At 39.1% G+C, this 12,770-nt stretch overlaps 1 protein-coding gene across 1 annotated transcript; it reads left to right on the top strand.

Annotated features, from left to right (window-relative positions):
- The first annotated feature begins 2,330 nt into the window (after positions 1 to 2,330).
- Positions 2,331 to 8,680, top strand: LOC111965324 (transcription factor atoh8). Its single transcript, XM_023989430.2, has 3 exons — positions 2,331 to 3,358; positions 4,600 to 4,791; positions 7,713 to 8,680. The coding sequence occupies exons 1-3, from the start codon at positions 2,681 to 2,683 to the stop codon at positions 7,716 to 7,718; spliced, it is 876 nt and encodes a 291-aa protein (XP_023845198.1). The 5' UTR covers positions 2,331 to 2,680; the 3' UTR covers positions 7,719 to 8,680.
- Positions 8,681 to 12,770: the final 4,090 nt, after the last annotated feature.

Genomic DNA, 12,770 nt, shown 5'->3' with positions numbered 1-12,770 from the left:
ACAGAACAGGAAAATGGTCCAATTCATGCACTTATCAAGAAAGCATCCCTTCTGCCTCTGATTTGGGGGACTCACTAAGCACAAATGCTTCATTGGTAAATTATGTCTGAGTGTTGGAATGTGGCCCTGGCTATCAGTTAATTAAAAAAACAGGCCGTCTGTTTTGCTTAATATAAGGAATTTGAAATCATTTATACATTTACTTTTGATACTTAAGTATATTTTAAACCAAATACTTATAGACATTTATTCAAGTATTATTTTGCTGGGTGACTTTCACTTTTACTTGAGTCCTTTTCTATTAAGGTATCTTTACTTTTACTCAAGTATGACAATTAGGCACTTTTGCAGGATCTCTGGTTCAAGACCCACTCCTGTTCATCATGGGCCTGATTCAGACTTAGGAGATTTACACCTTTCCAATGCACGCCTTTCCTACAAACTTCTCAGTAGTTGTTATTCAGACTTACCTTATGCAAGTGTGTAACAGGCTTTCCAGACGTGGTTCCCTTTGCGTGCACTGAATACATTTCATTCAGCCACTGAAAACCCTCCCACTTGCTGGGTCTTCATTCAATAGGGTTTTCAGTACATTTATCTAAAGCCATCCATTTAAATTTGGTGTACCATTCATTTGAATTTTCTTGACGGACTCGCTAGAATATATGAAGAGAACGGTTCAGAATATTAGGGCTCAATGAAAAACGCAATGTAGATACATGCATATATTTATCTCCTTTTCAGGACCAATTTGTAGATTCAAAGAATATTCTGATCTTGTATATTATTTAGGGTTAGAAAAATATTTAGCCTTAGCCTTTACCCTCTAAATATATTGGTGAATCAAACATACAGTAGTTTCTTACACCGTAATTTCTTCGATCTCCACCCCCAATGAATAGCGGATGAATAGCATTTTATTCTCATGCCTAAATTCAAGGTCTGAATACCTGTAAAGAGAAAACTGCATAAAAAGGGAATTATGTTCCATTTACGAGCGCCTAACTTGGGTCGGAATCGGACTACAATAGTCCAATTATTAGCTAATGCAGTGTAATGCAACAAAGTAACAGTTTAAATTGGTTGGAAAGAGGAAATAGAAATGAACAAAACAGATATGCCTCCAAATTAGTATGGTGAAAACCACATTTTAACAAAGACCCTTACAGAAAAGCTATAAATTACCTGACCAGAGCAGCACAGCAACAGTGCCAGCTGGAAATATTTACTCTTGAGGCCTGGTGGTGGGCTAGCATCAGCCAGGGCAGAGTACATGCCAGAGCAATTTAATATCAGGAGGAAGAAGCAGGTCGCTGAGTGGCTGGCACTCTGCCCAGGAACAACTGGAGGCCTTTGTGTTTAAAAAAGAAAGAGCTAAAGCCAAAGCTTGTTTGGATCTCTCCACTCAAGAAAATTGTTCTGACATTAGGGCTGGTCACTGATGCTAAAAAGTTGTGTGTACAGTAGTTCGGTCCTTTATCTCTATTGCATGAAAGGCTTCCTATTTGTTTTGTGTGTACAAAATATTTGTTTGACTTCTGCATGTGTACCAACCAACTGATCTATTTCATAATACCTTCAAATATTTACATATTCAGTCAGAAAGGGCCTTCATGCACACACAGAGAGAGAGAGAGAGAGAGAGAGACAGACAGACAGACAGACAGACAGACAGACAGACAGACAGACAGACAGACAGACAGACAGACAGACAGACAGACAGACAGACAGACAGACAGANGACAGACAGACAGACAGACAGACAGACAGACAGACAGACAGACAGACAGACAGACAGACAGACAGACAGACAGACAGACAGACAGACAGACAGACCAACATTCTCCAGTAGGTGGCAGCATTGTACCAACTTCTTCCAGTGCTTCACTAGATCTGAGGACTGATCTCTCTATTAGTCTGCCCTGTTTCAGTGGGTGTCACAGTATGTATGAAAAACATTATTTTCTATAAACAGACGCATCAAAAAGTATACGCTATTACTGTATACGCTATCACTATCACTGTACCATGTGCACTATAGTGGGTTTATTTAAGTTTTGCATGCTCAATAAAGACCCCCCAAAACTCTTTACCCCAGCTCTCATGTATATCCTATGTAAAATGTATTTGCAATGCATACAGATTGTGATATAAATACGTGTTATTATACAGCATTTATGACGATAATTATTGCCATTATAATTGTCCTATAGGCCTGTCCACAAAAGTCACCGTAGGGGTTAATCTGTTATTACGCACCGCAAGAAGGATTTTGGGCGGTCTCTCGCTGTAGGCGGCGTGGCGACTTATCTCACCGACAGGGGCTTATATGTAAACTGAGGCTAAACAAATACAGATGAACCTCAGAGCACATTCACAAAAAATACTGGCAATTTTGGATGGTTCAGAAGACGCTCGGAATCCACGGGAGCAACACGCGCCTGCACATGCAGTCTATTCTTGTTGTTATATATAGGCCTAGTAAGCTTGTTGATGCATATCTATCATTACAATCAGGGTGTTGCATTGCAACGGGACCTGTCCGACTATGTTATATTGATTCAATTACAATAGAATATTATTATTCGTACTGTTGCGCAATATTGCTACCTACATATTTCGTGTATAAGCCAGTGGCACTGTTGGTTTTCAATTGTGCATAGTGCGTATTTGTGTTGAAATGAGGAATCCACATCTACTCAGCGATGGCTGGAAAACAATCAATGCAAAGGATGCAACTGGGAATAAAAAGTTTAAACGAAAAGGTCGGGACCCAAAACGTGTCACCAGTGAAGAAGTCCAAAGTTTCGAGCATGATTTAAGAATGGAAGACGACTCTATGGGGGAACTGATGGAAGAGACATGTAGGAACCGTGTCCAGAAAAGACTGCAGAACCCTGGTACAGCTTTATCTGTGGAGAAATCGATCATTTCATCTGAAAACCCGAATATTGCTATTGACATGAGGATAAATGCTTTACCATCTACAGTTACTGGGACGCTCCCATCACAGTCGCAGCCTTTTTCCGAGTCAACATCAACAAGCAGAGACTCTTTTCACAGCACATTCCCACAGGTTACAAGTTATGACCATCAACAGTCATTTGTGTCTGATCACACGTTACAGTCCCGGATCGTCCTGTGCAAGCGCTCCGAGAGGTCCCTCTCCTCAGCTTCTCAGGCGTCCTACATCAATAGCAGCGACATGGTGGAATCGCCAAGGAAACGGCTGGGAGAAACGTCTGGCGTCATCACTGAGATCAGAGCGGTTCAGCAGACACGGAGGCTACTGGCGAATGCCAGAGAGAGGACCCGGGTGCATACCATCAGTGCAGCCTTTGAGGCGCTGAGAAAGCAGGTATTTCCACTGAATTCACTAAACACACAATGAGGCCTCTTGTACAGAATGTTATGTTTATGCTGAACTCAAAGTAAGTTGTTGCACTTAAATTCCCATTTCAGTATGTCAACTGTACGGACCGTAAATTAAATGAAAATTCACCAGTGAATTTCACAATACAACAGACCTACTTGAGTACTAACTGTATGGCCCCTTTTATAGATAGTTTATTAAATTAATTTCAGTGTAGATAATGCACAGTTTGCTAGGCCACATTAAAGACATGAGAATGAACAGTACAAAATCTTTAAGACAGTCCAAACAGTTGAATTGTCACTCTGATGACACCTCTCACAATGGCAGAAACGAGATGTCAAATGCATAGGAAACAGGGAACACGTTTCTTAATGACAAAGGAAAGCTCTTCACACTCCGATAGGCCTGATACAGCATGTATGTGTACTATGAACTATCAATGTCAACTCAAACAAATAACTCTTACTTGACCAAATCCAACATGAAATATATATCCCTTTGAAAACAAAAGCAGGGAAGTTTTCGCTGTGAACCCTTTCACTGTGTCATGTCATCACCAGCTGTTTTGGCACTTAGAAAGACATGGTGGAAAACTGTCACGTGACACCAACTGACACCAACAACAGTATCTGAAGAGCATATACAGTAGCCTAACTAAAAATCTCCTAAACTTGGTTGTACCATCCGCTCATATGATATACCATGAGTGTACCAAACATTAAGAACACCGGTTCTTTCCATGACATAGACTGACTAGGTGAATCCAGGTGAAAGCAATGATCCCTTATTGATGTCACTTGTTAAATCCACTTCAATCAGTGTAGATTAAGGGAAGGAGACAGGTTAAAGAATCATGTTCAAGCCTTGAGACAATTGAGACATGGATTGTGTATGTGTGCCATTCAGAGGGTGAATGGGCAAGAAAAAATATTAAAGTGCCTTTGAACGGGGTATGGTAGTAGGTGCCAGGTGCACTGGTTTTCACACCACCCAAAGGATATCCAGCCAACTTGACACAACTGTGGGAAATATTGGAGTCAACATGGGCCAGCAACTCTGTAGAACGCGTTTGACACTTTATAGAGTCCATGCCCGGACAAATTTATCCTGTTCTGAGGGCAAAAGAGGGGGTTGGGGGATGCAACTTAATATTAGGAAGGTGTTCCAAATGTTTTGTACACTCTGTGTATGACCAAACCTAATCAAATTGTAACCCTATACAGGTGCCCTGCTACTCCTATGGACAGAAGTTGTCAAAGCTGGCTATATTAAGAATCGCCTGCAACTACATCCTGTCGCTGGCTCAGCTTGCAGACCTGGACTACACCCCAGATAACGGCAACATGAGCTTCAGAGAGTGTGTGGAGCAGTGCACCCGCACCCTGCAGGCCGAGGGACGCTCCAAGAAGAGAAAGGTAAATTGGATCTAGGGAAGAGAAGAGAAGGGAAGGCAAGATTCAGTATTTAGGCTTTTGTCTGATGACAGTCTGGACTGGGATTTTACCCTGTGCATAAAAGTCTGGCCTGGGATTTTATCCTGTGCATAAAAGTCTGGCATAGGATTTTACCCTGTGCTTGTCTTCTTTGGCTGAAGGCCTCATGCAGCAATGACAAGGTGGGTTGAGACATTGACATGGAAATGGAAATGGACTCCTGCAAATGGGAAGTACTCAAGCACACAGATGGAGACATTGCTGAGGTTTTGTAATAAGTTTGCTATAAAGTTCAAGGCCATCAAAAACGGAGCAGGGACTCTGAATAATAGAGAGGGAGAGGGAATGGAAAGCCAAGTCAAAGCTAGCTTCTAATTCAAACATGTTTTTGACAATATAGCATATCAATAACCTTGAAACATAAACTATGCTTATAAACAAAGCCGTTGATAAATAGCAACAGGTGACCATACAAGACCAATAAAATAATTGGTCATGGATATTTAACTTTCAAATAAAGCTAATTGTATAGAGCTTTTCTTTCTTTTCTTTCTACTAGTTAAACACCTCTCCTCCTTCACTGTCATGTCATTTCCTAACGAAACTATATGTTGTTTTTGAATGACTGGTGAATTGATGATATCACAGCAGTGAAAACTTCCCTTTTACCGATCAGCATGCTGCAAAGATCATTTTGATGGTTCCGGTCGGAAAACATGGGGCAGTGTGACAGACAGAGGGATGGTAATTCTAACGATAATGATAACAAAAGAGGAAAGAATACACTCTCACCAATTAAGAGAGGCATTCCTTTGCCTAATAGGGATCCCATTAAATTAAATCATCATCAACTCGTGTTTGAAAGGGAACTGGGTGTTCCGCCAGTTTTTTGTCCACAGCAGAAGAAAAAGTGCCCCGGGTGAATAAAAGGGGTGATTGATGCCTTTGTGTGCAGTTTTATGACACTGGGAGTCATGTAAACTGAAGCTGAACTTCCTCCAGCCCTCTCCTGGATCCACACATCTGCATGGCCTCTCTATAAACCAACAGGGCCTTTAATGCACAGATGAGATCCAAGCATGGAGAACGTTCATTTACACATGAATTAACGTTTTAACACTGTTCTATCGATGACTTTCCCCCCCAGTTCCTCATCTGTCCCGTCAGTCTTCTCCTTTATCTCTCATTTATTCTCCAGATCACCCTTTCCCCCATTTTCTTTCTTGGTGAAACAACATTATCATTTAATCTAACTTTTAAAACACACTGTTTGTCATTTAGTCATATCTGGAAAGTAAATGCCCAAAAGTATTTAATTGTCAAAAATTATGTCATTTGGGTCAATTTCACAGAGAGGATTCCAGCTGCTCTTCGTCTATTTCCAAAACTCATAACATAACATAACACAATTGTTTTCAAATAGGTTGATCACCCCTGACTATTCAATAAAGTATTGATTCAATAAATACAGTAACTTAAAAAAACTGTAAACAAGTTGTATTTCACATACATTACATACACAGTTTTGTAAACCACAAATTACAACTTCAAACTTTTTTTACATCCCCTGCAAACCGGTTGATGAAAATATTTGAAAACTTTTCTTAAAGAAAATACTAATACAATGATGAATTAGGTGTTTGTTCATAGATTACATATCCTACATAATTACATGCACATAACTTTTCCCTGCACTTCCAGTGCTCAGCTCCCTCTAGCTCTCTCTCCCTCACCGTGAGCTCATGTGTTTCCTTGGCATAAGAGCATTCACAAGGAAACTAGCTGAGCTGCTTTTTTCCCTGTCAGTCCCAGACACCAGATGTTCGTAACGCTAGTTGGGAAGTCCTGCTGGCGCCACTCAGGGCAGAGGGCAGGGTGAAGGCACGCGAGCTGGAGCCCAGAGAACTCACTCGCTGCAGGAATTGGCACATTCCCCAGCGCAGTGCTGGCACATTCCCCAGCTCTCCCCTGGCCATCTGTTCCAAAAAAACACTTTGAAAAAAACAAAAAAACACTGATCATCACTCTCTCAGGATACAGCACTGAGCAGCAGCTGTTACATGAGAGAGAGAGGGGGGGGGGGGGTAGCTGTGTAAGAAAGAAATCCCTTTGTCAGAGAGAGCCAGTGAGTCTGAGGGGAAACTTGAGGGGGGGAAACGTTTTTTTCAATGCATACTGATTTAAGAAATTTAGAACTGATTCCTGCACTCATTTAAAGCCCTGAACTCTGCTCTGAATTCACTTATTGTCTACTCAATGGAACTTTTTCCCAATAAAATGTCAAATCTAGCATGTAAATAATACTTATATGTGTAATGTTTTAAACATAATGTCAATTATATCAAAGATTTTAGGATATTCACATGTAAAATGAAATACTTATTGTCAGAAGTATTTGGAAAACAAATGCATGGAAATAGAATCATAAACACTAAACAGTATACTGTAAAAAGTTAAGTACAACAAACAAACTTACACCATCAAGTCATAAACAAATGTTCAAATTCTCTGGCATGTGTCCTTACCCTCAATAAGGAGGTAAAGAGGGGAAAGAAGAATCTGTCTCTTTATAGAAACACAATAAGGAAAATGTTTTGGTTGGTTTGCATCCAACGCTAAATAGAGGGCCAAAGAATTTGCTTGTGTCCCACTCAAATTATTATTTGAGTGGGTTATTCTCTGCTACACTGCATCTGATCTGACAAAGCAGTTATTTTCTTGGAATGGTTTATATTTTTCTACCCCATGTACTTACATTGACAACTCGGGCACCTATGAAGTCATTGGATATGCATGCAAGCTTTATTTCTACAGTTATATTTGTACACATCCCAGCACCTCTTGATATGCACCCACAGGAGATTGTTTTCACATCTTGATACATGCTTTTATGTCTTTTGCAGGACTAAAATCAGTGGAGCGAGCCAGACGTCTTAACAAGGCCCTTGAAATAAAGAAACTCTTCACATCTCTTATTGTGGTTCTTCAAGGCCACTCCTGGGAGGGGACTACAATCAAGCACTTAGACATGCGATGGACCTAATTTCATAGGTCTACTTGATACCAATTTGTAAGTCGCTCTGGATAAGAGCGTCTGCTAAATGACTTAAATGTAAATGTAAATACCATTTGAGCTAGCAGACATATCAACAATCACCAGTTGTGGATGTGTTTCTGCCTGTCATGAGTTGGAACGAACAGTTAAAAGTGGGAGACAGCGTTGGATGTTCTTTATGCAAACAGGCAAGCATGCCTGGTGGATGATATCAGATTGTTTAATCACATGACAGTTACATTTGAGTCATTTAGCAGATGCTCTTATCTTGAGAAACTTATAATAGTGATCGCATACAATTTTCATACTTTTTTTCTGTACTGGTCCTCCACGGGATTTGAACCCACAACCCAAGTGCCATGCTTTACCAACTGAGCCACACAGGACAAACGGAAGGCAGAGACAACAGTGATTATAACAGTTCACAACTGAAATTTTAACAATTGTATTCAACTATAAATCCCAATGCCTTTTCAATGATGTACAAGTTGTTTTCTTGACAGTATGATTTGTAATTCCTGGATGATGGAAGCTAACTAATGAAAGCGCTCATAACATATATTTGACTAGAACATAACTTTAAATAATATGACATACAGTAATGGTATTTTATTCAGCAACTGTTTTCATGTGTTGAAGTATCAATGAAGTCAAATGGGTTATTCTCTGCTACCTGTGCTCAGTATTTAACAACATCCCAGATTGATACATTTAAAAGTGACCTCCCTTTCCTTTTCAGCATGACAATTCTCTGACTATTGTTCTGTGCTCATCAAGCACTTTCTAACCAGAAATAAAGAAACTGTTGTTCATTTATTTGAATGGATATCCATGATAATTCAACACCTTTAAATTACTATCTCAAGTACTGCCAACCAGAATCACAACATTCATACACTACACCTTCAAACAGCTTATTGCAGCTGTAGAGAGAGCATCTATGAAATTTCCCTCTAAACAAAGTTGTAATTATGAAGATGAATAACACATCATGACCCAAAGTAATTTAATTTTCCATCTGAAGCTACCTCGTGTGTGTGTCTAAATCTTGTGTGTTATTATGTGCTCACACTTCATCGTAGACTACAATAAGTCTCTTTCAGGCAAGAGTCATAGAAAGGACATCCCAAAAGGACTTGTTAACGTCATCACTGTTGGTGGCCCACAAGATCAGTTTTTTTCCAGAACTGAAGTCCATTTAATAGAATTTGGAGACTATGTTATGATAATTTGTATAGGGTGTTGCATCCAACGGTTCTTCAAAGGTCAACAGAGATTGAATAATGTTGTTCTGCCTTACATTAACTTTAGCCTTTTCAACAAAGTACTACAAGTTAAAACTATTCAAATACTTACTTTTCTCAAAGGCTACAATAGTCACATGGATTTAATTACAAATGAATGTAATAAATTACATTCATTTTCATGAAATAAAGGGCATTTGTATTAAAGAAAATAAGTACTTTACTTTCACTTCTCATGCCGAGAGGAGAATTTCAATTAATAGTAGTATATTTAGTCTCCAACACCATTTGCAACAGGACAATCTGGTTCTTAAAGTATTTAGCTGAGCGCACTGTCAGTAAGAGCAATCTGTTTTCTTCTCGCGCCGCTAAGCTTTCGAAGCTGGAACCCATTCAGGCTTTTACAGTCCTTCAAATTGGGGCTGGAGCCGGAGAGGAAACACTAGTATCCTGTATATATAACTTCTGTCTGTCTTTTTTTTCAGAGACAGAGCCAATGGAAAGCAAGCTGTGGCTGCCAGGAATCAATCTCATCTTAAGCCATTCACCCATTAGATTGAAAGAAGGTAGTGAAAATATAAAAATCTAGTTATTTGAATTGTTGAAAGTATGTTATGTAGTGTCGATTTTTAAAGAACGTTTAACATATTGTGCTCTCTTGAAAGTCTACAGGGTGAGCTACAATAATAAAAATGACACTGAATATTCACATCATGATAAAGAGAACATTATGTATGAATTAAAGAGGGGGGAAAGGGGATATGTTTACTTGTTTTGGATCCTAAGGAAAACTTGACCTCGGCTAATATCCAACACCCACAATTCAATTCTAATCTTAACCATTAGACTATAAAACGAATCCTGCACTGGAAAATGGGGTGATAAAAACATGTTTTTGAAGCCCAAATTAATTATACATCTAGACTTTAGTATTTCCCACTCCATCTATTGGAAGAATAGCATTACTGCAGCAGGAAACTGAACTACTCTGGTCTTCTACAAAGGCATATTAAAAGGGTTCTGAAACGTTCCATGACACAACCCAAAAAAAAACATATCAAACAATGTCAGTCTCTTTTCTTTACTGACAACCAGGTCAATGATGGTGATATTAAAAAAGAAAAAACATAACAAGCTTGAAACAATTATAAATAAAAATGATCAAAGTCATGTTTTAATCACAGTACAAATGTACATTAAAATAAAAATACAATTAATTGATGACAAAACAACCAAGCTCAGACATCTAATGTGGAAGAACGGAACATTAAACTTCACATCAAATCCATCAAATTATAAACATCTGTTAGCGAATCTGTTCATACTACAAGAGACCTACACATTTTTATGGGAAGTATTTTTTGCTTTTTAGCTTTATGCTACCATTTGCTCTGATGAAATGTCAATAAGCTCTTTATATATATATTTTTTTTATTATTACATTTTAGCAGCAATTATACTTCAGGTATAGAAGGAATTGTAAATGGAAGTACTGGTACAGTATTTAAGCCTTTTGTTTCAGCTGAGCAGCAAAGTGTGCAGCTTCCTTGTTTTCCATTATGTTGCACACATCTCGCCCAGGCAAATCTCACATTTGCATGCATCAAGTCATAGAAGAGTTTGCAGTCCAGTCAGAAAAGGTATTGACACATTTTTGATGCCCACAAAGAGAACAATAACATTTGTCAATATTGAGTTGACCATCGCAAAAACAGGTGAAACAGATCAGGGCGTGACAAACTGGTATGATTATGTGCATAGAATTTCCTGGAGAGCACCTTTATCATTCTCCCTTTTATATTTGCTAGGTTAGGGTATAAAAATGTTTTGTAAGTCTGCTGTGTAATGATGTAAAGTGTGCTGTGTCATTGGTGAAAGGTTGTCTGACCTGGTCCCGGCCCTAGAGGCGTGGCTGTGCGGTAGTCCAACAGTTCCATCGCCATCTGTCTGATGATCTCCAGATTCAAGATCCGAAACTTTGATAAGTCTACTGGTATCTCCTCTGGCAGCTTCTGCCAGGAAAACAGCCGGTCCCAAAGTGACTGAAACAAAAAATAAATCTGATGTTAGGCAAAGAAGCTGACAGGGCCATTTTTATTTCAAATCGCTAAGTCGTGTCTGAGCTCTTTACAAATTCAACAACCAGGCCTACCCATTACCAGATTCAATTCTGTATCTTGACATTCATATTTTGTTAATGTTTCTGGTGGTGGTCTTTGCAACTCACCACTCTCTGTCTGTTGATCATTGCTCTGATCCACTTGAAGTCTCAGCCTTGTAGACCACTGCCGCAAACTGCAACTCAGGGTCAACAAACTCCCAGACCTTGGGGCATCCCTCTGGGTAGCTCATCCGGATGGAGGTCCGGTTCCCAATGTCTTTACTGTAGTTCCGTAAAGGACCGCCATTTAGCCTGTGGAGCAATGAACAGACTGTCAACATGAGGGTGACACAGATCCACTCATGTAACGATTCACTCTTTGGATTAATCAGCAATCACTTACAATTATAGTATATAACAATTATACACTTGTTGCTGAGGAATTTAAGCAAATCGAATTGTATTCGTCACATGCTTCGTAAACAACAGGTGTGGACTAACAGTGAAACACTTACTTTACGGGCCCTTCCCAACAATGCAGAGAGAAATAAAATAGAGAAATAATAGAAAGTAAAACACGTAAAAAAAAAACGAAAGTAATAATAGATACACAATGAGAAACGATAACTTGGCTATTTGCAAAGGGTACCAGTACCGAGTCGAGGTAATTGAGGTAGATATGTACATACCAGCCTTCCTGATTAAACTTTCGTAAACTACTGTACATAACCCTTTCCTGTCGTCTACAATGCAATGCTCCGGAAGTAGATACAGCGCCTTCAGAAAGTATTCATACCCCTTGACTTTTTCAACATTTTGTTGTGTTACAGCCTGAATTTAAATGGGTTAAATGTAGATTTTTTTTTGTCACTGGCCTACACACAATACCCCATAATGTCAAAGTGGAATTGTGTTTTTCAGATTTTGTACTAATTCATTAAAAATGAAAAGCTGAAACGTCTATAGTCAATAAGTATTCCACCCTTTTTATAGCAAGCCTAAATAGGTTCAGGAAAAAATGTGATTAACAAGTCACATAATAAGTTGTATGGACTCACTCTGTGTGCAATAGTAGTGTTTAACATGATTTTTTAATGACTACCTCATCTCTGTACCTCACAATTATCTGTAAGGTCCCTCAGTCGAGCAATGAATTTTAAACACAGATTCAACCAAAGACCAGGGAAGTTTTCCAATGCCTCGCAAAGAAGGGCACCTATGTGTAGATGGGTAAAAAGAAAAGCAGCCATTGAATACCCTTTGAGCATGGTGAAGTTATTAATAACAATTTGGATGGTGTATCAATACACCCAGTCACAACAAAGATACAGGTGTCCTTCCTAACTCAGTTGCCAGAGAGAGGATGAATCAACAACATTGTAGTTACTCCATAAAATGTACCTAATTGACAGAGGGAAAAGAAAGAGGTCCGTACAGAATAAAAATAGTCCAAAACATGCATCCTGTTTGCAACAAGGCAGTGAAATAAAACTGTAGTAAATGTGGCAAAGCAATTAACTTTTTGTCCAGAATTAAAAGTGTTATGTTTGGTGCAAATCCA

Source organism: Salvelinus sp. IW2-2015, linkage group LG6.1, assembly GCF_002910315.2.
Source record: "Salvelinus sp. IW2-2015 linkage group LG6.1, ASM291031v2, whole genome shotgun sequence".
Lineage (NCBI taxonomy): Eukaryota > Metazoa > Chordata > Actinopteri > Salmoniformes > Salmonidae > Salvelinus > Salvelinus sp. IW2-2015.
The sequence above is the reverse complement of the archived record's forward strand: the minus strand, read 5'-3'. Positions and strand labels throughout refer to the sequence as shown.